This window comes from Typopeltis vanoorti, chromosome 6, assembly GCF_054136105.1.
Source record: "Typopeltis vanoorti isolate ZY-2024b chromosome 6, IOZ_Tvanoo_1.0, whole genome shotgun sequence".
Classification (NCBI taxonomy): Eukaryota; Metazoa; Arthropoda; class Arachnida; order Uropygi; family Thelyphonidae; genus Typopeltis; species Typopeltis vanoorti.
This window is the reverse complement of record NC_143554.1, coordinates 130,320,436-130,346,649: the sequence shown is the minus strand read 5'-3', so window position 1 is coordinate 130,346,649 and position 26,214 is coordinate 130,320,436. Positions and strand designations below refer to the sequence as shown.

General features: G+C 33.4%; 1 protein-coding gene across 2 annotated transcripts in view; it reads left to right on the top strand.

The window, feature by feature from the left end:
• The window catches only part of LOC150105944 (COMM domain-containing protein 9-like), a 37,182-nt gene extending 17,897 nt beyond the window's left edge, over window positions 1-19,285 (top strand). For both annotated transcript variants that reach the window (XM_090394426.1, XM_090394425.1), the window contains exons 3-5: window positions 5,683-5,857; window positions 12,892-12,995; window positions 18,878-19,285. In XM_090394426.1, coding sequence (XP_090250552.1) covers window positions 5,683-5,857; window positions 12,892-12,995; window positions 18,878-19,018 — 420 coding nt within the window. In that variant the 3' untranslated portion in view covers window positions 19,019-19,285. The remainder of the gene's footprint in view (window positions 1-5,682; window positions 5,858-12,891; window positions 12,996-18,877) is intronic.
• Window positions 19,286-26,214: the final 6,929 nt, after the last annotated feature.

Sequence of the window (26,214 nt, the reverse complement as noted above, 5' to 3'; positions counted from 1 at the left end):
AAGCCCATATATATATACAAAGGTCCCTCTTGTCATGACAAGAATTGAACACAGGTCTTTTCCAACTGAAGGGCACAATGTTCTGCTTGCTATACTGTCTTTCCACTTACTTGTGCTACAGAGCCTCTGTAATACAATTAGAGGTTTGTAAGTTACTCTGATATTATGGCTCTCTACTAAGACTAATCTTGATAGAAAGATTTCCAGTATATGGGATGAAAATGGTCTGTATATTATTATTGTATGGGCACCTCCATGGAGTCCTAAAACTCATTGTGGGAGGCTCGAACCATCAACACATTATCTATTGTACCTCTCCTTGAAACCATTAAAGTCCAGGAAACCATTCTATTCATTCATCACTTCCAATAAAAAAATCTAGTCCTCACACTCTTGCTAACCACAATCTTACCTAACTTCCAGGAATGACCTCTTGTCCTGTCCTCTCTATCCAAGTACTGAAATTTTTTCCTTTTGTATTAATCTGTAGAATCCTTTAAGCAACTTAAATGTTTCTATCATATCCTCCCCCTACCCTTTTTGCCTATTACCCAATTTTTGCAACTCACAAACCTTCATTCTGTCCTCATATGGAGCATCCCATAGACCACACTCACAATCTTTGTTACTTGCTTCTGGATTCCCACCACTTCTTCATCCATAAGAAACCCAGGTGACCAAACTTGAGCATAGTTATCTGGATGTGGTCATATGAAGGCTTTATAAAGAGGAATGATAACTTCCTTATCTCTGCTTGTTAGAGTATTCTTCTATAACCAAGTTATCCTGTGAGCTATCCTGGCATACTTTAGCAGTATGCAGTCTAAACTTCTACTCTCTATCTACTGCTGCCATGCAGAGCTGAGGATTGGTGCAGAATGAGTTTTTGCATATGGCTGTGTAGTGCCGAGGTTCAGCACAGTGTTTTAGGTGGAGTCAAGAGATATTTAAGAGATTTATTGAGCTACATGAGAAAGTAACCTCTTTTAGGTCACTAAGGAGTTTTTGGAACCCTAAGGATATTGAACTGATGAAATTCTCAATAAAGGGCAAAACCAGTGTAAATAGTGACTCCTATAATGCACATCTGACAGAACAAGAGGTCATTGATGGAAGTTGGGTAAGAATGTGGTTAGCAAGGATGTGAGGACTAGATTTTTAACTTGGAGAGTGGTGAATGAATAGAGTGGGTTGTCTTAGTTGCGAGTTTTTTTACTGTTAATGGTTTCAAGGAGAGGTATGATAGATATTGTGTTGATAGTTTGTGCCTCCGACAATGAGTTTTAGAACTCCATGGATGTGCCCATATAATAATAATAATAAAAGACAAATATCCTTCTCTTTCTTATCCTCAAGTTTACAGACTCCCTTTCTCTTGCAGCTTATGTTATTATGGGCAGACTGGCTGATTTGCACAAATTAATCTTGAAGAACATCAAGAATATATTTCACTTAAAGAACCCAATAAATCTGATTTAGCAAACCACACTTTATCTACAAAACACAGGATTCAATGGAATAAAACCAAAGTGTTACTTATGTTTTTCATAAAAGTTTTCTTCCATAAAAAGAAAGTATAAAGCACACATTCACATTCAAAAACCTTAACAAAAAATGATTGTCTTAAACTTTCTCAAATATGGAAGTTATACTGACTAATGCTCACCATTCATGTGTTTATTTAGAAGATTTATTTAGAAGTATAACATTGTAAACATAAAGCAAAGAGCTGACATTAACATCTCCAATTTTGATATCACGTTTAATACAGCTTTCCTTCATAATATGATCCATATAGATAATGAATAACAGAGAGGATAATGTACATCCTTGTCTGACACCAGATTTAACATTAAACCATCTTCCTATACTTCCTTCAATTCTAACTGCTGACTTACAACTCAAATAAAGACTAAGTATTGCTTGATATAATGCCTCATTGACACCGTATAACTGTAGCGTATTGAATAGCTTCTCTCTCTTGGCACCTTGTCATATGCCTTTTCCAGATCGACAACACTTAAATACAGATCTTTGTTATATTCCCATGATTTCTCAACTATTTGTCGTAAAGTGAAGATCTGATCCTGACAGCCTCTGTTTGGCCTGAATCTCCAGCTTGTTCTTCACCAAGCTTTTCTTCCACAATTCTTCTCAACTGTTTCTCAAGTATACTTGCATAAATCTTGCCAGGAACACTCAGTAGGGAGGAAATACCTCTATAATTCTCACATTCAGTTTTATTTCCCTTTTTATATAGGGGTACTATGAGAGCTCTACTCCAATCATCGGGAATTCGTCCCTCTGTCCAGGCTTTCTGAATATGTAGTGCAGCCACTGTAAGACTTTTATACCACCATACTTCAGCATTTCTTGTCGAATATCATCTACTCCTACTGCCTTTCCACATTTCAAGTCTTTAATGGCTTTTTATAATTTAAGTATGGATATGTATTCCTGACTGTATACCTGTTGAGTGTTTATTACCACTGTGCTATCACTGCTTGGTTCATTTAGCAATTTTTCAAAGTAATTACTCCATACTCAAGGATATCTTTTTCTCCCGTTTTCATGTCACTTTTATCATCTCTAACTCTTTTTACAGTACTGTTTCCTCTATTTCTAAGCTTCTTCAACAACCTCCAGAATATCTTACTACCTTTTTGATATTTATTTTCTATGTTCTTGCCAAAGTCCTCCCATGACTTTTGTTTAGCTAGTTTTACACAGTGTTTAGCTATCTTACATTTGTCTCTGTATTCTCTAAGAGCACAAGCTGACTTATTTGCCAAGAACTTTTGATATGCTTTCTTCTTTAACTTCCTGTGTCCACCATGGAGTTCTGATTTTTCTATCCTTGCAGACAACCTCACCACATGCCTCTCTGGCTGAATCAATCAGTGTTTTCTTCAAGGCTTGCCACTGAATTGCCAAGGTTTGGTTGCTGTTCTCAAACTCTTTCATTTTTTCTTCAATATTCTTTGTGTATTTTAGTCTACACTTCACATCTGAGGGCTGCTCAACTTTTATTCACTTTAAAACTTTCTTACATGTTATTCTTTTCAATATGAAATTCAATTTTATCCTGCTCAAGACTAAATAGCGATCACTTCCAATTTCAAATCCTCAGTACACTCTGGTGTCCTGCACCAAGAAGAAAACATCACTATCAACAATAACATAGTCAATGAGACTTTTCTTATTCCTAGCCTCTTCTCTGCATGTGAATTTGTGCACATTTTTATGTTGGTACATGGTGTTAGTAATAACCAGTCCATGTCCTGAGCAGAAATAAAACAGATATTTGCCATTATTATTAGCTTTGCTCTTTTCTCCAAATTTTCCCAAAATATTTTTGTATGTCTCACAATCATTTCCTACTCTGTTATTTAGATCCCCAACAAGGACCAACTTTTCCTTTTTCATTGTGTCAGTTGATTTTTCTAAAGGCTCAAAAAATTCCTTCGTAGAAGCTTCTGTGGGACCATAGGCACAAATAAGTCTCATTTTCCAGTTCCCCATTCTCGTATTTGCCCACATCACTCTACTTGAGACTGCCTGCCATTCAAGAAGATTAGCCTCGTATTTAGTTGAATACTATGGCTGCTCCTTCTTTTCCTTGATTTCATTGCCTGAATATAACATTTTGTATTTATTGCTCAGAGAGATCTCACCAGTTTTTGTCTTTTTTTTTCTTTCAGTCATCCCTATTATGTCGATCTGGTACTTATCTAATTCCTCAGGTAGCTCCATTTCTTTGCCATTCAGGCTTCTTATGTTGATAGTACTGATCTTTAATTCTGGTGAAGTTGAGTTGGGGTGTGTTTTCAGATTTGTTCCAGTAGCTGACTTTTCTCTGTTCACCCAGGTTCCCTGGCGAAAACAACTGGGGGCCTCGTCTAACCACGATGCCCCACTCAGCATGAAATTTTGTCATGTTGTACCATCATTTTATATTTTGGTTTAAGCCAATAAGAATTACAATTTGGTCGGCTAAATCCCAAATTGCCAGCCCATCCTCGTTCGTTCAGTATCCAGGTAGATACCCAACAGGGTGCACCATGAGAAGGTGAGGATTGGACATTAGGTCAGAAGCCCTGGTCAGTTCTCTGCATTCCTTTAAAGGCTATGTGGAGGTCTCCTCTCAGTTATATAGCTTTGACCCTTAAGCACCCCCTTTCTATTTTCCTATAATCATATTGAAAAATGGCTGAAAATTCTACAAAATAAAGATATTTAAATGAATGTGATTCCATTATTAATTATAATAAATTCTTCCACTTGTGTATTGATTTTGAAATCACTCTAGTATGTGATCTTTGATGATATATCTCAGCTGAAAAATGAATTTCATTGCCTCTATGGAATGAAATTCATTTTTCACTTAGACATTCTCAAATAACTTATGTGATAATTTTTATTTATTATAAAATTTTTGCTCTAGTAATAAAAATTCTTGTTATGAATTTTAAATTAAACAGGCAGAAGAGACAACTGGAGAACTTTACAATGAAAATGTCTGAGCCACGCTCCAGATGACATAGTGGCACAGTCTAAAATATAATTAAGGTCCTAACTGCATAATTTTAAAATAAATATTATATCTTTAGAAAAACTGTTGAACATGGTTGAACATATGAACTATTTCCTGTAAGAAGGATAACTTCTTTTCAGATTTTGTCAGTGGAGAAAGGCTTGACAACTTTCTTTGTATAAATATTCTAAGCAGTACCGGCCCGAGCAAATTTTTGAGTGTGTGCAAGATTTTTTTTTCCACCGTTCGGTCGAAAAGAGATTTTTTTCTGCCTTTCGGTTTCATATTTATATTATTTATTAATATATCAAATTTTTATATTAAAATATTAAATTACTAAATAAAAATTTCCGATTCATTTTGTTTCTTAAATAAAAATATTATATTTAGAAGAGAATAAAATTTTCTCAATGAAATTGAGAAAATTTTATTCTCAATTTCATTGAGAATAAATGTTTCTGTCCCAGGGATTATCAAAATAAAAATAATTATTTGGAGCTTTTTATAATTAGAATAAAATATAATTATCTTTATAAATATGTATATATAAATTTAATATTTTTGAAATATATGATATGTCCAATTTAATTTTTTTTTTTTAAATTTTTTTTTTGCCTCCAGTATAATTGTAAGATAAACTCTTCGTAAGTTTTCCACCCTTTTACTTTTCTACCTGCGGCATTCACCCATTTCACCCCTGCCTCGAGCCAGGCCTGATTCTAAAAAAGAACTCCTTTTGTGAAGAGCCTTTAGTATTTTTTCCAAAGACTCGATGTTTGGTGGAGATGGAAAGTCCAGACTGTTCTTTCTCATCATAAGATAACTGCAATGTGTATCACAATAAATGGACATCTCAGTTATGGTAGATCTGCAGCATCTACCATTTTTGCCAAAGTATAAAAACCCACAATGGCAGGGAACTTGATAAACACTAGGGTAGGCCAAAGGTTGTATCCTTTGTAATTTATGATAAAAATTATCACATAAGTTATTCTGTTATTACTTAGTTATGCTGTCTTACGTTCCTATTCATCATATTATCTCAGCAGTAGGTTAGTGTATATGATAGCATCTTATAAAGGATGCATTATAAAAAATTTTCAAATACTATAATATAACCCTTCTTATATATCTTTTTTATATTTCAGCTAGTTACATCATTAAGTTCTCTTATTAAGTCAGTTCTTTTCCATGGCTGTTCTACTCACGAGATGGTTATTGCACTTTTTCCAGAAAGTTTTCACAAAAATCTCAAAGAACTCCTGGCAAAAATTTTAGTGGAGTGTTTTCCAGAATGGAGGACAGACACAATAAACAATTCAGGTATTGATTATTATTATTGTTGTTATTTATTTATTTAATTTTTTTTTTTTTTGTGACTCCCATCCTTGAAACGTGAACCCTATAGTACATTAGTGCCATGGGTAGGCTAAGGATTTTTTACTCTTTTTATTAATTATATATACATGCTTGCATTATTGTTTATCTAAAACATAATCTAGAAACTCTATTCTAGAAACCAAGCATGGACCTCTTTCAAGCTACTTCTAGTCTCAAAATAAGCAGCACAGGGTCTGATACAGAGCAATGAAATTTATCTCCCACTTAGACATTCACAAACATCTATGCAGAGGGTGGAATTCAAACCTACATTGTATCTGCTTTCCACTTGGCCAACTATCCTGCCTATAAATACATTTAGAGTTGGTTTAGTAACTGTTGTTATAGGATTGTATATCATTTGATGCAGTTCTTTTTTTTTTTTTAATGAATTGTTGTGCAGTGTTATGCTGTATAGTTCAATGTATTATTGTTTTAATACTAGATTTTGAGAAATAAAACAGTAAAATCGAGGTACCATACATTATAATGGACTTTTGATTGTGAAACATGTTTTAATTCAGCAATTTTTAAACAAGCATTTTATTTTTATATGTTATTTATTTTTGTGCATACCCCACTCACAAAAGTTGCAAATCTGTACAATGGATGATTGCTATAGCAAACAAAGGAAACCATGGGAAACAGAACAAAGAAAATTGGGAGAAATAAAAGAAATCACAGGATATAATATTGTAACTATAACAATGTAAGAATGAAAATTGCAAAAAAAAAAAAAAAGAAAAAGAAAAAAAGAGAGAAAACAGAACAAACAAAGTTGCCACGAATAACACAAAAGAAATCACCAGAAATAGAAGAAAAAAATTTGTGAGAATAAATTACAAGAGACAGAACAAATGAAATGCTAGAAAATTATGCATTGACAACAGAATACAAGAGATTGGCAGAAACATAAAATATACGAAATGACAACATAAAAAAGTACATAAACAATAATGGGCAATGAAAGAAAGAATTAGAAGAGTATGAAATTATAAATTATGAAAATCCAGAATTAATGTTTAAATTTTGAAATGTAGCATTAGCTTAAACTAAAGTTACTTAAGTTCGTAATAAACTAAATACGTGGGTGGTCTGAAAAGTTCTCATCTTTGAACATAAATGGCAACATATCAGCAAGATTTTTCTAAGTTTGTACATCTGTCATAAGCTTCCATGCGAAATTGCAAGTCATTCTATCAAGTAGTTTTTTTTATACAGCTGTTGGAAGCCAAACTGTTGTCTGTATCCCTTGAAATGGATAAAATTGAGTATCTGCAGTTATAAAATTCTTTGTAAAAGAAGGTTAGTGCCAACAGAAGTTCATTTGAAGTTCATAGAAGTTTATGGGCGCTCTTCTTCTTTGTTTTCGACAATTAAGAAATGGGCTGCCGAGTTTGAACGTGCCCATACCAGTCTTGAAGATGATCCACGTGAAGGAGGTCCAAAAAGCGTAACAACACAGAAATCATTGATCAAGTGCATGATATGGTATTGGATGACCGGCGAGTCAGAGTGCGTGAAATTGCTGAGACTATAGGCATTTCAAAAGAATGTGTAGGATATATTTTGCATGAAAAATTGCAAATGAAAAAAATTTGTGCAAGATGGGTGCTGCTTGCTCACAGCAAATCAAAAACACTGCATGAAAATCTCTGAACAGTGCTTGGAGCATTTTAACAAGAATAAAACTAATTTTGTGATTTGGCTCCCTCTGATTTCTATCTCTTCCCAAAACTAAAACTCTTCCTTGCTGGTCAGCGTTTTTCTTCGAATCAAGAGGTGATTGCAGCTGTAGAGGAGTATTTTGCAGATATTACTGAGAACTACTACAGGGATGGGATAATGGTGCTGGAGCATCACTGGAATAAATGTATTAGTCTTAAAGGAGATTATGTTGAAAAATAAAAATAATTTTTGAAATTATAAATTCGTTTTTTCATTGTTAGGCCAAGAACTTTTCAGACCGTGCCATTAAAATTCAAAATAACCTGAAAACTTCAGTGGGCTGTTAACATGGCCACCTCCAATTACAAAGAGGAAGGGAATGGAAGTGATGAACATTAGTCAGCCTGAAGGGAAAAGAAATTTGATAGAAACAGCTAGCAACAATGTCAGCTTCCTGATTGGACAGAAATCCAATGATGTACAGCTGACAAAAAAATTTGATACTATTCTGTTAGAAACTGTAAATTAAAGAAATATTGCACAATATGCAGAGAGTGCTATGGTGAAAGTTGGCTATGTTTGCTGGCTGTCGATAATAACCTAACACAAACAGACTATATACCCACTAGAATACCAAATAATCCTTACTATCCAGCTTGACCACCATTACCGTCATTCAGCTTTCCTTTCAGATATGCTGTAGATGACATTTGCTGTTGGGTAACTTAGACCATAACCTCATCCAAACATATCCTATAATATGGAATACTCTTCATCTAGACTTTATTGAAAGCTATTCTTTCTTTCTCATCACACAAGTTTCCAAAATTTCAAGTCAGACTGTGAATGAATTAAATTTTTATATTCTGTATAATATTAACTGCACAAATTTTAAATTCTCACTGCACAATTTTTATCTCGCAGCACAATTTGTGTCCAACTACACTAATTCAAATAATGGCTGACTTCACTTCCAGCTATTTTCACTTGTATTTTGGTATTACAATGGCATCAAATTGACATCCCATGTGACCTCTACTCCTTTTTTCACAGTTTCACAGATAAATGGTAAGCTACTATGGTATAGTTAGCTACTATAGTAGCTTACCATTATCTTGCCACTTCAGGAGGGCAATTTGCTATTTTGATAATTGAAGGGTTCAGATAACTGAAGTACAATTATATGGTGCTGTATCAGAAGTTAATAGATGTGCAGAGGGTTGGTTCATGGAAGGATTGTTATTTTGAAGGTCTGTTTCCATTTTTCTGATCTAAACACCTGCTCTGACCAAATAATACAAATAATTCATGCTGGAACAAAAACATTCATCCCCATTTCAACCAAAATTCGTAATAGCCACCATGCTTTGGTTTTTTAAGTGTACCAAGGCAGACCCCCCCCCCCCCCCCAAATCAGCATATCGCAATCAGAAACTAAAACTCCAGCTTCCCAATTCTACAACATAGCTCACAAGCTGGATGTGAGCTTTTCAACCTTTACAAGGGCTTTTCAATTGAAGTTGTGTTACTTAGCTGTTCTGGTACAGAGGTTGGCAGATTTTTTTTCCTCCTAGAAACATGGATTTCTTTATTTTACAAAACAGATAAATCAGTCAGAAGAACATATGCAATTAACAGACAATACACTGACTGAGCTTATCATTATCTCTGTTGCTCTGGTTGTAATTTCAACTAGCCAACGAATCATAACTGGTTAATTGATTGTGCAAAGGAAATTTTGTCTTAGACATTAAGGTTTATATTTTTTGTGCCTTCCTATAAATTTTTTTTGCATGCATGAAAAAAAATCTTCATTCCTTTTTGATTGGATTAATAAGGGATCCCTGATATTTTATATACATCGCAGGCAGTTTTCTGCCATTGTTTTTTTGCAAAGCATGAAGTGATCGATTTGATGTTGCCTGTGTGACATTTGAAAGTTTAACTAAAATCAGGTAGCCAGCATATTTGTGAAGCTTTTACAAAGATAATATTCTGGCAGAAATTTATGGAAGTTATTGTTTATAGTGTTTATCTCATTGCACTTCAAAAGCATAAGTGATTCAAAGTCATATGATATATTGCAAGTGTGAAGTGTAATTTAGTAAAATACAGGGTGTCCCAAAATTCACGCGAGATTTAAATTTAGTGCCATTTGTGCGGTAAAGTGTTGCCAATGAGAAAAAAAAGACAGCGTGACAGCTGACAGTTCAGGGTTATTAAAAATGGAGCGCTACACGAAAGAACAATGCATTTTCATTGTTGAGCAATATTTTAAAAATAATGAAGGTTTGGCAGCTACAGTTTGCAATTTTTTTACAAAATATGGCCGGAATAGTGATATAACTTCATCAACTGTGAAAAGATTAATTAAAAAATTCAAGGAAACTGGATCAGTTAGTGATCTTATACACTGGCCATCCTTCAACAAGTCGTTCAACAGAAAAGATCGAAGCAGTTTGTGAGAGTGTTGCTGAGAGTCCAGGAACATCAATTTGGCACTGTGGTCTTGAATTGGGCATTTCGAGAAGTTCTCTACAGCGTATTCTCATGAAAGATTTGCATCTTTATGCTTACAAAGTTCAATTGACTCAAGAACTGAAGCCTATTGACCACACACACAGCGAAGAGAATTCGTTGAATGGATTATGGAACAACAACAAGTGGATGCTTATTTTTCGAACAAAATCATCTTCAGCGATGAGGCTCATTTTCATCTTGATGGCTTCGTTAATCGACAAAATTGTCGCATTTGGGGTTCAGAAAATCCACGAGTGATTGTTGAGAAACAAATGCATCCACAACGTGTCACTGTCTAGTGCGGATTTTGGGCTGGAGGCATCATCGGTCCATTCTTTTTCGAAAATGCGGCTGGTAAGGCAATAACAGTTAATGGTGCTCGCTATTGCAACATGATAATCCAGTTTTTTGTGCCTAAATTGCAAGATATGGATGTGGACGACATGTGTTTTCAACAAGACGGTGCCACATGCCATACAGCCCGAGAAACAATTCGATTACTGCATGAGTCATTTCCTGGTTGTGTAATTTCCCGTTTTGGTGATCAGAATTGGCCGCCCAGATCATGTGATTTAACAGCGTCGGACTTTTTCTTTGGGGTTTTTTGAAGTCTAAGGTTTATGCCAACAAGCCCACGACCACCCACGCCTTGAAGGAGGAAATCGAGTGCTGTATCAATGAAATTCAGCCACATTTATGCAAAACGGTCATGGAAAATTTCGACAAAAGAGTGCGTATGTGCCAGCAAAGCCGTGGAGGCCATTTACCTGATATGCTATTTCATGCATAACCCTATACTGTATACTTTATGAATCAATAAGAAATTACAATTTTTAATTAAAAACCTGTGTTTTCTATCAAAATTACTTCTTGCGTGAATTTTGGGACACCCTGTATAAAAAAAGTGATGATAAAATGCATGTTCCAGTTGGTTATTTGAGCATGAAAATATAAACCAAACACACTACATACTGCAATGTATCATGTGGTGCAAGTAATAAGCTCTGCAGCCATTGTTGGGGATTTCTGTCCCATCCCATATATTCCCCAAGTATCTTGCCATATAATTATTACTTTTATTTTAAATGCTGGACAATTATGTGTGCAACTAATACTTTCACAATTGAAAGGTATTGAAAATATAGTTGAAAAATTTTTGTGTGCTTCTAAAAATCAGGAGTTTTACAGTAGTGGTATTCATATCTTGTTTCATATATTTTTTTCTTTTTTATATATTCTTTCATATATTTATTTATAAACTTTTGTTAATTGCTACAATTCTGTCATACATTTGAAGCAAAAACTTTTTCAAGGAGTCTTAAATACAGTCAGTCTTTAACTTACAAGAAGCTGATGACAAGTTAGTGCTACTGGCTAAAGAACTGAAATTGGAGATTGATAATGAACATGTAGAGCATTAGTGGATGCTATTGGAAGAAAAGCTCCAAATGAAGATCTTATGGAGTTAGAAGCACAGAAAGTTGCAGAAGGAGAGAGAGAAAATAACAACAAAAAGCAGAACATGATAAAGTAGCCAATTCCCACAAAAAAAAGTTAATGAAAAAATTGGCAGAATCATTTCTATTAATAAGACAATTTGGCTATTTGAGGAAATGGATCCCAACATGGAGAGATGTAGCAAAATAGACAGAAAAATGCAAGCTGCAGTTGTTTGCTACAGAGAAATTTATGCAGAAAAGAAAAGGCAAACCATGCGGACTAAGTTGGAAGTAATGTACAAATTTTTAAAAATGCCTATCCCTGTTGTCATCTCACCCCTGAAGAGATGCCCAGACCTTCCACAAGATATGAATCTAGTGACCATCCTCAGAATGTATTGTTGCCATTTTGAATTTTAAGAAAATGCTATTGATGAACTAACCCAAATCATCTAATTAATGAAGCAGCAGCTTTGAAGAATTATTCTTGCCATATGTGCAAGAATAATTCTTCTAACTGATTTATTATACTGTAAGTACACTCATGTTTCATTATTTATTACAGTCCAGTAATTTTGTTATAATGTGTACAGTGTGTTATTTCACTATAAACAAAGAATTAAATCATATTATTGTTAATATCTTTATGATGAGATCATAGGAATGGAACTCTGTTGCAAGTCAAGGACGGACTGTAAGTACATTTATGGTGTATTCTTAATTCTTTATAACATTTATTATTAATACTTATACTCTTTAAGATAAAGTTAAAATAAGCAAAACTCAAGTGCTGGCTATATTACAATTTGAGTTTCATTAGTGAATACACTATTGATATAGATACTTATGTCCCCCCCCCTCCACACACACAAACTACCATTTATAGTAGTATAGTTGGCTCTTATTATAGTAGCAAAATTTGTAGGGACTACAATAGTAGTTAATTGTCTTTATGATTAGTATTGTGCCTGTGGGACAACATCTATTGGGACTTTTCAGTAGTTTTGCTATAGCGAGGAAGTTTTAAGGCAGCTATATCATTTTTAGAATAGAATAGAATGAACACAGCAGCGACCCAGATGCTGTTCACAAGGGATGCTAACAGAGTATATGCTATCCAAAATGAAATTACTATACACATATATTTGAATCCTTCTTGATATAGTGACTATAGCTGAGTGCAGTTTCAGAAAACTAGAATTAATGTTAAACTTCTAAGATTGGCAATATGTCAACAGTGCTTAACTAGTTTGGTTGTTTTATCCATTGAATATAGATTAAAATTTATGTTTGTTAAATTTTATTAATTGTTAGCAAGATTATTTAATTTCATTTTATTTTAACTTTCAGTATCATTGCCAAGGTTAGTAGATTTTGATTGGAGAGTTGATCTAAAGATGGCTTCAAGTAAAGTATCCAAAATGAGTACTCCTACATGTATTCTTCAGTTAAAGGTAACTTATATTTTGTAAATATCTTGTTTACATTACTAAAATAAGCAAAGAACTTAAACTGTTTCCAGAAATACTTATGTTTTTAAAGAAGAAATAGTATCTTTTATTGTTTCTGCTGAAGTATTCAAAAGATTGCAGTTTAAATATTGGAAAGATTACTAAAGCTGTTAATATGTTTAGTAGGACAAATTACCAGGGTGGTACAGTTTTAATCCTTCATATATATAAATTAGGTACAAGATCTAATTAATTTTATGACTTATGAATCATTTTTATGACTTAATGCATTTTATGTATTAGTCAGGAGTTCTTGTAATTTTCAAAGTTGATCATGGATTGTTGCAGTGTGTGTGTGCCATACTCACGAAAGATCTCCCATTCCAATATAGGCCATGTTTTAGAGGCACGATCTAAAAGCTATGAAATCGTTACCAGTCCAATAAAGGTATATCCATTGTGACTACTCAAATATTTATGAAAGATTAGAGTAATTCAAGATAGCAATCACCATTTTTCAGTGCTAATCCAGGAAAGAGTATTTCATGTATTTTTTTAAAAAACTCAAGTATGTGCTTCTAAAGCTGAGTAAAGTAATCAACAAGTTATCACATGCAGTGGTAATACACCATGTTGTGTGTATCCACAAAGATATTTCTTGGGGTAAAGATTAGTTTACTTTAATCGTGCCATATGGTGTGTTGTTTCTTGTTTTAAATTCAGTTATGAGCTGATCAAATATTTTTATAATATATAAAAATAAGAAGACAGCCAGCAACATCTACAAGTATGTTCGAATTTTCCCTCGTACTCTTCATATATCTATCTATGTAAAACTTCAGTAATGCCTTAAAACTGAGTAAAAAGCCAATGACGTTATAAAAAAAGCACTCCTAAACAAAAAAATAGACTAAATAGCCATAAAATTAACAAATTTTTTAATTTATAAATATATAAATTAAACAAGTGTTGCATTTTCTAGCTAATTTTTTGATATTTTACTTATCGCTAGATTAATTTGGAGAGCATATTATTTTGTAAGATTTCTTAAAAATTTCTTAAGAGAGCATATTTCCAAGAAATATGTTCTATTAAGAAATAATTTTGGTAAATGTACATATATTGCATACAGGGTATTTCAAAGTTAAATGTAAAAACTTCAGATGCATATTCTGAGTCCTCTCAAATGAAAACATGCTAATGTGTTCATACCAAACTTTGAGATGCAGCTGTGGGAATTTAAAACAAAGTTTTTATAAATTTGAATAGCTGTGGTTGTTCAGTAAATATACGGTTGTTCAGTAAGTACAATACGAATTTTTTAAATTCGTATAGTATTTGATTTTTTAAAATAAATTTTATTAATTGAAAATAAACATTATTAAATTTGCAGATGACCAAGTAATAATAGCAGGTTGCTCTAATGGACTGGAGAAAATGCTGAAAGGAATAAATAACAAGACATCCAAATATGGCATGAGAATAAACTTCACAAAAACAAAGGCAATAATAATAATAGGAAAGAAACCCCATACTGTTGAACATCAGAATAGAAAATAAACCCATTAAACAAGTAACTTCTTTTCAATACTTGGGACAATTGATCACAGAAGATGCACATTTCATAAAAGAGGTGAAATCAAGAATTGCACTGGCAAAAAAAAAAAAAAAAAAAAAAAAAAAAAAACATTTTATGATTAGTATCACATACTAATCATAAAATCAAAGCAAATGACATCAAACTAAGAAAAAGACTAGTAAAGACCTTTGTCTGGCCAGTCGCATTATTGCATTAGAAACCTGGACACTCCTTAAACAAGATCTGAAATACCCAGAATCCTTCGAGATATGGTGCTGGAGACAATTAATGAAAGTGAGTTGGAAAGAAAAGAAAAGCAACGACAAAGTTATCAAAGAAGTTTTCGAAGAAAGAAGTATATTGGAGACTGTAAAGAAGAGGAACTCAAATGGATAGGACACCTACTAAGGCATAACAGTTTCCTCAAAACAGTAACAGAAGAGAAAATCCTGGATAAAAGAATGAGAGAAAGACCAAGAATTGGCTTATCAAACAACTATGTGAAGATTCAGGAACAAGAAGGTATGGAGAAATGAAGAGAATTGCCGAAGAGAGGAACAAATTGCAGGAACAGTGTGCTACAGCCGACCAGTCTATGGACTGAAGGGCCACACGATGATGACGAATTGAAAATACCTCCAGACAAGAATATATTCTAATATATTTTTGAATTTTTTTACAAATAATTTTGAATCATTCTTTATAGTGTTAATTAGATTTTATTACAGTTGCTTAGAAAATAACAGATTCAATCCTTATACCTTCTAAGCACTGAATCAACATTGATTAAGCACTGATTTAGGTGATGATGGGGGAGAGGAAAAAGACATCTCCAGACTACAATTGAAAGTAAGTTAGCTAATGTTGTGTGGAGGCAGCATGATTTTTCTCAGAGACTTTTCTTTTTTTCTTGCAAGTCAGCTAGATAATCACAGAACACAAGCACTTGAAGACAAGGCAAACTAACAAGGATTAACAACCATACCATTATAAAATATTAGATTTATATAAGCAAAGTTACTTGACTGTAATGGGTCATATAGTATTTCATATCACCTTTATCAAAAATGATAAAGATGATATGAAAAGCGAAAATAAGGATATCCTAAGATGTTTGGAGTAATTACTTTGAAAGATTTAAATGAATAAAAAATCATAGTAGAAAATTTTCAAGAGGAATGCAAATAGGAATACTTGAGGCAGAAAAAGCTATCATCATCATCAAATTTCTGAAATGTACCCTTGGGGGGGTGGGGGGAAGCTCAGGATGTTACGATAGTACTACATGACAGAGTTCCACCATTACCAACTTCCTAGAAAAAATTTTCCTCCAAATTAATCTGTTATCTGTCGAATTTCCAATATAGATTCTATATTTCTGTCTTCTAAGGCACTTTTTAATCTATCAACCCACCTACATCATGGTCTTCCTCTGGGTCTTTTTCCTGCCAACTTGGCAAAGAACACTTATTTTGTTAATTTTTCCTCTCTTATTCTGTTTAAGTGACCATATTACCTGAGATTAATTCTGCTAACACATTCCTGAATGAAAGTAACATCAAGTTCTTTAATAATATCCTTATTTTTAATACAGTACTGCCATTGATGCCATCTATACACTCTCCTAATCTTTCTCAGAACTCTCATATCTGTGGTCTCCAGTCTTTGAGCTAGTATGCTATGTCTAACCCAGCTCTCAGATCCATAAGTTAAAACTGGTTTGAACACTGTCTTGTATACAGCTAATTTAGTGTTTTGACTAATTTCTTTCTTATTCTATATAAATTTATTCAGCTGACTTCCTATCATACAAGCTTTACTAATTTTGTTGTCTATTTCCATATTTAATTTGTCATCTTCACTAAATATTGTGCCTAAATAGCTGAAATGTTTTACTTGTTCTCCATTCAGGATACAGTTTGTTTTCAGAATGGAGAACCTATAGAACAAGTAAAACATTTTGGTTATTTAAGTACAATTTTTAGCACCTAAAAGCTGTCAAAAACTTGAAATGTGGAAAGGTAGCAGTTGTAGATGATATTCAACCAGAAATGCTTAAATATGGAAAAAAGGTTAGTGGCTACACTGCATAATCTGAAGAATTCTGGAGGGCATGGTCAGAATGTCAAATTCCAGATGATTGGAGTAGGGTTCATAGTTCCCACTTATAAAAAAAAAAAAGAAAAAAAAAAAAGGAAATAAAGTTGAATGTGAGAATTATGGAGGAATTTTTCTATTAAGTTTCTACATACATATTTGAAAAGAGGCTGAGAATAATAAGCTGGATTTAAGTCAAATAGATGTTGTCAAGATCAGATTTTCACTCTACAAATAGTTGAGAAATCATGGGAATACAACAAGGATTTTTACTTAAGTTTTATAGATCTGGAAAAGGCACACAACAAGGTGCCCAGAGAAAAGCTTTTCAAAACATTCAATTATATGGGGTAAACAGAGCATTATACAGAGCAATACATAGTCTATGTTTAAGTTGTAAGTCTGCAGTTAGAATTGAAGGAAATACAGGAAGATGGTTTGATGTAAAATCAGTTGCAAGGCAAGGATGCACATTATCCCCACTCTTATTCATCGTCTGTATGGATCAAAATCATGAAAGAAAATTTCATTAAATTTGATAGTAGAGTTAGAGATGTCAAATTTAGCTTTGGCTTTATGCAGATGATGATGACACATCCAGTGTAAGTCTACAGGATTCTCTAACTAAATTGAATAGCAGCTGTAATAAATTTGCATAAAAAGACAAAAACTATGAAAGCAGGCAGGAATATAGAAAATTTCAGCTATTTAGGCACAGTTTTTAGTGAAAGTCAAATTAACTAGCAGTACACAAGACAGTGTTTTAACCAATTTTAACTTATGGATCTGAGAGTTCGGTTAGAAATGAAGCACTTGATCAAAGATTAGAGACCACAGATAGAAAGTTCTGAGAAAAATTAGGAGAGTGAAGAGATGGCATCAATAGCAGAATCATATTAAAAATGAAACCATTAGGAAAGAACTTAAAATTGTTAGTATTTAAGAAAGTGTGAGCAGGTTAGTCTAAGGTGGTATGATCACTTAAGCAGAATGGGAGAGAAAAGGTTAGCAAAACAGGTGCTTGATGCCAAGATGATAGGAAAAAGATTTATTCAGTCAGAAACCCAGAGATTCAATCAGAAGTACCTCAGAAGAATTAAATGTTAAATGCGACAATATTGGATACAAGTAATAGACTAATTTGGAGGAAAATTGTTGAATGGAGATTATTAAAATAAACTTATCCATGTAGTGCTGTCAGTAGCTTGAACATTCCTTGAGGATACATATCAGGAAATTGATGATGATCTTTTTTATTTCATAGTATCAACAACAACAAAAAAAAATGTATTTTCTACCTTAATGCTTAGAAAATTGTTGGTTGCCACTTGACATTGAAATTTCTATATGTATGATGCCCTATAATTCATCTCCAGTCATTAAAAGTATACATTTCAGGTGTGGAATATTCACAGATAAAAAAAAAATAATTAAAAAAAAAATCACATACGACATTTCGTGGAACTTAAGATGAAACATGGAACTTGAAAAAAAAAAGTTCCATGTTTCATCTTTAGAGCATAGTTTCAAATTATTTAACTCTTAGTTCATTCATAGTTACTAATACAATTAGGTTTACAACTTTTCATTGGTAGGATTAATTTAAAATAAAATTTTTATTTTGCTGTTCACAGCAGAAAAATGTGTCAGAATGTTATCAAGATTCTGAACATAAGCCCTCCATATATACCTTTTTATTCCACAAAGGGAGTAAATGACTCTTTAGCTCTAACATTTTGACAAGAGATTGCACTAATATTCATTGATAATAATGAAGACTGGCTGCCACTGATTGTGTATTTTCATGTTTTTAATGCTAACTGCGGAAAAGTTTATTATTATGTGCAGTGTCATGATTCTGTGGTCAATTTTTATGAGTTTCTTCTGGGAGGCAAAAATCACCTCACTTGGCAACTGAATAATAAAATGCCTGGGAGAAAAAAATTCCCCCTTTTGGTGACTAGAAATGAACCTATATGTATTATTTTTGCAAGTTATGTAGATACTCAACATATAAGTGCTTTTGGCAAACAAAAAAAAAAAAAAATATAGTCCTTTCCACATATTTTACTAGTCACATTTATATAGACAGTTTGATGTCTATATTAAATTCATTGTCTAGTATCTTAAAAGTTGCATATTTAGATACAAGTAATAGGTATTTTTGTTCACTATCTTTTTTCTGCTATAATGGTCATTTGTTTTGCAGGTTCAAGAGCCAAGGCGGTCTACTTCTGATGTTGATAGTATCAAAACAATAAATGTTGAATTAAGTAAAGAATCATTAGATACAATGTTACAAGGATTAGGAAGGATTAGAGATCAGTTATCTGCTGTAGCTCGAAAATAGTTTTCTTTTCTGTATATATGACCTTGCTTACAATTCTGTAAATATGACCTTATTTACTTACATTGCATACATTTATGTAAATAAATTTTAACATTTATTTTTATTTCAAAAGATAAAAGCACTCCTTTTTGAAAGCTCATGGTATTTTTATTATTTAGAAAAATAAATAAATTAGTTCTTGGAATTTCAAAGTGTATAAAAGCATCTGTAACCTGATTTGAAATAAATATCGAATAAATACATTTCAAATAAAATGAGTGAACAGTAGTTGAGGTATATATTATTTCATAATAAGCAAATGAGTTATAAAACTGTGTGTGTGAGTATCTGGATTGCACTTTTACATACATTTTACATATATCCAGATATATATGTAAAAAATTTATATTTTCTTTGAATGAAAAAACAAATATACTCTGTTCTCTTCATTTACATTTGTTTACTGAATGAAAATGATGCTTATATTGCTAAAGGAAAATGAATCTTTTCACTTCTAGTTAATGTTCATGCTAATGACATTTCAGGTAGATTTATAGAAAAATAGTATAGGGATGTTTCCCTATTTCATCTAAAAGAGCAAGTGGGCTACCTGTATCCTCATCTGGCCTGTTTATATATTTGCACTGATGAGTGCAGATGATCTTATTTATATGTAACTATCATTAAATAAAAGTTCTAAAATTTACTTATTCCTAGATTTGTCTTCTTCACTCATTAGATGTAATACTTGTTGCGACCAAGACTTCATCTTCTTTAATAGTATCTTTTAATCTTTTTCTAAGTCTCTTCCTGTTCTTCTCTTCTTTCTTTCCAACTATAGCCTTGTTTTATTATTCTATCTTCATTTCTCCTCTCCACATGTTCAATCCATTTTATTCTTTGGGTTACTACCCAATTGTTTATTGCTTGTGTTTCACATTGTTTTCTTATATCTGTATTTTTTATTTTATCTAGTCTAATTTTATTTACTATTTTTTTCTTAATATATTCATTTTACCTGTGTTTAGCATTTGTCTTGTTTTTCTAGTGTCTCGTCTTGTTTCTGCATTATATGTCATAATAGGTCTGATTACTGCTTTATAAGTTCTGGCTTTTGTCTCTATTCTAAGATGTTTATTTTTCTATATTGTTTTGCAGCTTTTGCAACTTGTTCTCTGACTTCTAGATGTGGCCTTCCTTCTCAGTTCAGTTGTATACCTAAATAGTTGTAATTTGTTATTTGTTCAATAATAGTACCCTCCAGTTCTAATTTGCATCTTTGTGGTTCTTGTGATATTGTCATACATTTTGCTTTTGATATTTTCATATTATATAATTTTGCTGTTTTATTAAATGTATGTAATAATATTTGTAGCTGAGTTCCATTTTCTGCAATTAATAGTACATCATCTGCATAACATATAGTTCTTATTATTCTATTATTTATTTTCACTCCTGTATTTTGTATTTCATTAACTTTTTGTATTATTTCATCCATTATTATGTTGAATATTGTTGGGCTTAAAGAGTCTCTTTACTTATTTTTCCTTGTATTTTTATTATACAGCTATTGTTATCATATATTTCTTTAATTATTTGTATTATGTTTTCTGATACTTTTCTTCTCTGCAATATTTCTCTTTCTTCTCTGTAATGTGAAGGTAACACAGAGGATTACTGCAATAATGAGAAGGACTCTGACCTGCAGAGATAAAACAGTTATCATTCCGTTGTATAAAACCCTGATCAGACCACACTTGGATGATTGTTCTCAGATTTGGTCCCCAGGATTTGAAGGGGATAAATTAACTGTGGAAAGGTACAAAGGCAGATAACAAAGATGGTTTCAGGACTGTACAATGATAGTTATGAGGATCGGCTGAGGGAATATGGACTGCAGAGTTTGGTGGAGAGAAGAAGGAGAGGTGATATGATTGAGACTTTTAAACTGTTGAGAGGTGGTTACAGGGTTGACACTGGGGAGTTTTTTCACTTGGTTGAACAGCGAGAAGGAATGATGACAAGAGGCCATCCCTGGAAGTTACGAAAGGAAACTGTGAGTAAGAGGGTGAGGAGTGGTTTCTTTGCATGGAGGGTGGTTGAACCATGGAATGCATTGCCTGATGGAGTGGTGAGAGCGAGAACGGTCAATGAGTTTAAGGAGTGGTATGATAGACTTTGTGTTTCTTAGGAAGGACCTCCCACAATGAGTCTTTTGACTCCATGGAGGCCTGAATAATAATATTTCTATTACATCTTGAATTAATATTCTGTCAAATGCTTTTTCCAGATCTATGAAGCATATAAATAATTTCTTATTATATTCTATTGTTAGTTTCTTATTATATTTTGTTTTCTCCATCAATTGTCTGATTATGATTATTGCATCTGTACTTGATCTATCTTCTCTGAAACCTTGTTGTTCATCTAATAGATTAATTTCCTTTGTTATTTTATTATTTAGGATTTTTGTCAGTACTTTTAATGAGGTATTTAATAAATGTATCCCTCTATAATTTTCTGTTTTTTTTTTATCTCCTTTTTTAAATATTGGTATTCTTATACTTTTCTTCTATTCTACCAGCATCTTTTTTTTTTTGTATTTATTATTTGGTTGCATAATATATTTAAACTCTGAATTATAATTTCTTTGCCATTTTTTAATAATTCATTATTGATATTATCTAGACCTGGTGACTTTATATTTTTCAATTTTTTTAATTGCAATTTCAATTTCTGTTATTTCAATTTTCGTTTCTGTTGTATTTATTTCTTCTTCTTGATTTTTTGTTTACCTAGTTCTACTTTTATTTCAACTGTTTGGTTATAAAGGTTTTTAAAATAATTTTCTAATTCCTGTATTTCTACTTTTAATATTGGGATATATTGTGCTTCTTCCTTCTCTTGTATATTAATAAATCTCTACATTTAAGATGAAAAACCAAACTGTCTCTCCTCATAATGTAAAGCATTATTACATCTATTTGGAGCTGTGTGTCTTTACATTATGAGAAAATATCAAGAATAGTGAGGGATCTTGCTCCACCTTTGCATCGAGTTGCCTTGGTGTGGTACTACCAAGTAGTCACTTATGCTTGGATTCACTGATAGTTCGTCGGCATGAAACGCTTAGATCGTAGTTTTCGATCTTAGAGTTTCGCATACTGGCGGAAAACCAATAAGGGATTTTTATCCCCTTAATTTAATCTCTACATTTGTTTCTGTATACCATAGAAATCATGTTCAAGTTCTTTTGTGTATGATTCCCAAAATTGATTTTTGCTTTCTATTTTTTTTGGATTAACTTTATTTCTTTATATTCGTTCCAATTATCTGTTGTTTTCATTTGTTGATATTTTTCTTTATTTTCATCATCATCATCATCATCAAATTCCTGCCATGTACCCTCAAGGGGTGTACAGGATATGATAGTACTACATGAAAAAAATTACATCATTACTAACTTCCTATCTACAATTTTCCTCCAAATCAGTCTGTTACTTGTCAAAACTCCAACATTATCAGATCTTATATTTCTATCGTCTAAGGCACTTTGTACCGTATCAATCCACCTATATCTTGGTCTTCCACTGGGTCGTTTTGCTGCCAACCTGGCAGAGAACACTTGTTTTACTAATCTTTCTTCGCCCATTCATTAAGTGACCATACCACCTGATATTAGCTCTGCTAACACATTCCTAGATGCTGACAATGTCAAGTTCTTCCCTAATATTCTCGTTTTTAATATGATATTGCCATTGATGCCATCTGTTCATGCCTCTAATCTTTCTCAGGACTCTCATATCTGCAGTCTCTAGTCTTTGGCCAAGTGTTTTACTTCTGACCCAGCTCTCAGATCCATAAGTTAAAACTGGTTTGAACACTGTCTTGTATACAGCTAATTTAGTGTTCTGACTAATTTCTCTCTTATTCCATATGAATTTATTCAATTCACTTCCTGCCATACCAGCTTTGTTGATTCTGTTGTCTATTTCCATATTTAATTTACCATCTTCACTAAAATTCATGCCTAAGTAGCTGAAATGTTTTACTTGTTCCACAGGTTCTCCATTCACAACACAGTTGACATTTTTAATGATTCTGCCTATTGTCTTTGTCTTTTTATTGCTGACCTTCATACCATATCTATTACAACAGTTATTCAATTTAGTCAGAGAATCTTGCAGACTTGTAGCAGATTTATTTAGAAGTATAACATTATCCGCATAAAGCAAAGAGCTGACATTAACATCTCCAATTTTGATATCATGTTTAATACCACTTTCCTTCATAATGTGATCCATATAGATAATGAATAACAGAGGGGATAATGTACATCCTTGTCTCACACCAGATTTAACATTAAACCATCTTCCTGTACTTCAATTCTAACTGCTGACTTACAACTCAAATAAAGACTAAGTATTGCTTGATATAATGCCCCATTGACACCATATAACTGCAGCGTATTGAATAGCTTCTCTCTTGGCACCTTATCATATGCCTTTTCCATATCACCAAAACTTAAATGCAGATCTTTGTTATATTCCCATGCTTTCTCAACTATTTGTCGTAAAGTGAAGATCTGATCCTGACAGCCTCTATTTGGCCTGAATCCAGCTTGTTCTTCACCAAGCTTTTCTTCCACAATTCTTCTCAACTGTTTCTCAAGTATACTTGCATAAATCTTGCCAGGAACACTCAGTAGGGAGGAAATACCTCTATAATTCTCACATTCAGTTTTATTTCCCTTTTTATATAGGGGTACTATGAGAGCTCTACTCCAATCATCGGGAATTCATCCCTCTGTCCAGGCTTTCTGAACTATGCAGTGCAGCCACTGTAAGACTCTTATACCACCATACTTCAGCATTTCTGGTCGAGTATCATCTACTTCTGCTGCCTTTCCACATTTCAAGCCTTTGATGGCTTTTTCTACTTCAAGTATGGATATGTATTCCTGACTGCATGCCTGGTCAGTGTTTTTTACCACTGTGCTGTCATCACTGCTTGTTTCATTTAGCAGTTTTTCAAAGTAATTACTCCATACTTCAGGGATATCTTTTTCTCCTGTTTTCATGTCACCTTTATCATCTCTAACTAAGGGTCAAAGCTGTATAACTGAGAGGAGACCTCCACATGGCCTTTAAAGGAATGCGGAGAACCGACCAGGGTTTCTGACCTAATGTCCAATCCTCACCTTCTCGTGGTGCACCCTGTTGGGTATCTACTTGGATATTGAACGGACGAGGATGGGCTGGCAATTTGGGATTTAGCCGACCAAATTGTATTCTTATTGGTTAAACCAAAATATAGAATGATGGTACAACACGACAAAATTTCATGCCGGCTGAGGCGTCGCCCGGTTAAACAAGGCCCCCGTTGTTTCGCCACGGAACCAGGGCGAACAGCGAAAAGTCAGCTACTGGAACAAATCTGAAAATAAACCCCAATTCAACATCACCAGAGTTAAAGATCGGTACTATCAACGTAAGAAGCCTGAATGGCAAAGAAATAGAACTAGCTGAGGAATTAGATAAGTACAAGATCGACATAATAGGGGTGCCTGAAACAAAAAAGACCAAAACTGGTGAGATCGTTCTGAGCAATAAATACAAAATGTTATATTCAGGCAATGACAATCAAGGAAAAGAAGGAGTAGCCATAGTATTCAACACAAAATACGAGGCTAATCTTCTTGAATGGCAGTCAGTCTCAAGTAGAGTAATGTGGGCAAATACGAGAATGGGGAACTGGACAATGAGACTTATTTGTGCCTATGGTCCCACAGAAGGTTCTACTAAGGTAGAAGTGGAGGAATTTTTTGAGGTTTTAGAAAAAGCAACTGACACAAAAAAAAAATGAAAAGTTGGTCCTTGTTGGGGATCTAAATAGCAGAGTAGGAAATGATTGTGAGACATACAAAAATATTTTGGGAAAATTTGGAGAAAAGAGCAAAGCTAATAATAATGGCAAATACCTGTTGGATTTCTGCTCAGGACATGGACTGGTTATTACTAACACCATGTACCAACATAAAAATGTGCACAAATTCACATGGAGAGAAGAGGCTAGGAATAAGAAAAGTCTCAGTGACTATGTTATTGTTGATAGTGATGTTTTCTCCCTAGTGCAGGACACCAGAGTGTACAGAGGATTTGAAATTGGAAGTGATCACTATTTAGTCTTGAGCAGGATAAAATTGAATTTCACATTGAAAAGAATAACATGTAAGAAAGTTTTAAAGCGAATAAAAGTTGAGCAGCTCTCAGATCTGAACTGTAGACTAAAATACACAAAGATTATTGAAGAAAAATGAAAGAGTTTGAGAACAGGAATCAAACCTTGGAAATTCAGTGGCAAACTCTGAAGAAAACATTGATTGATTCTGCCAGAGAGGCATGTGGTGAGGTTGTCTGTAAGGATAAAAAAATCAGAACTCCCAGGTGGACACAGGAAGTTAAAGAGGCAGTGAAGGAAAAGAAGAAAGCATACCAAAAGTTCCTATCAAATAAGTCAGCTTGTGCTCTTAGAGAATATAGAGACAAATGCAAGAATGCTACACACTGTAAAACTAGCTAAACAAAAGTCATGGGAGGACTCTGGCAAGAATATAGAAAATAAATATCAAGAAGGTGGTAAGATATGCTGGAGGTTGTTGAAGAAGCTTAAGAATGGAGGAAAGAGTGCTGTAAAAGGAATTAGAGATGATAAAGGTGACATGAAAACGGGTGAAAAAGATATCCTTGAAGTATGGAGTAATTACTTTGAAAAACTCTTAAATGAAACAAGCAGCGATGACAGCACAGTGGTAAAAAACACTGACCAGGCATGCAATCAGGAATACATATCCATACTTGAAGTAGAAAAGCCATCAAAGGCTTGAAATGTGGAAAGGCAGCAGGAGTAGATGATATTCGACCAGAAATGCTGAAGTATGGTGGTATAAGAGTCTTACAGTGGCTGCACTGCATAGGTCAGAAAGCCTGGACAGAGGGACGAATTCCCGATGATTGGAGTAGAGCTCTCATAGTACCCATATATAAAAAGGGAAATAAAACTGCATGTGAGAATTACAGAGGTATTTCCCTACTGAGTGTTCCTGGCAAGATCTATGCAAGTATACTTGAGAAACGGTTGAGAAGAATTGTGGAAGAAAAGCTTGGTGAAGAACAAGCTGGATTCAGGCCAAATAGAGGCTGTCAGGATCATATCTT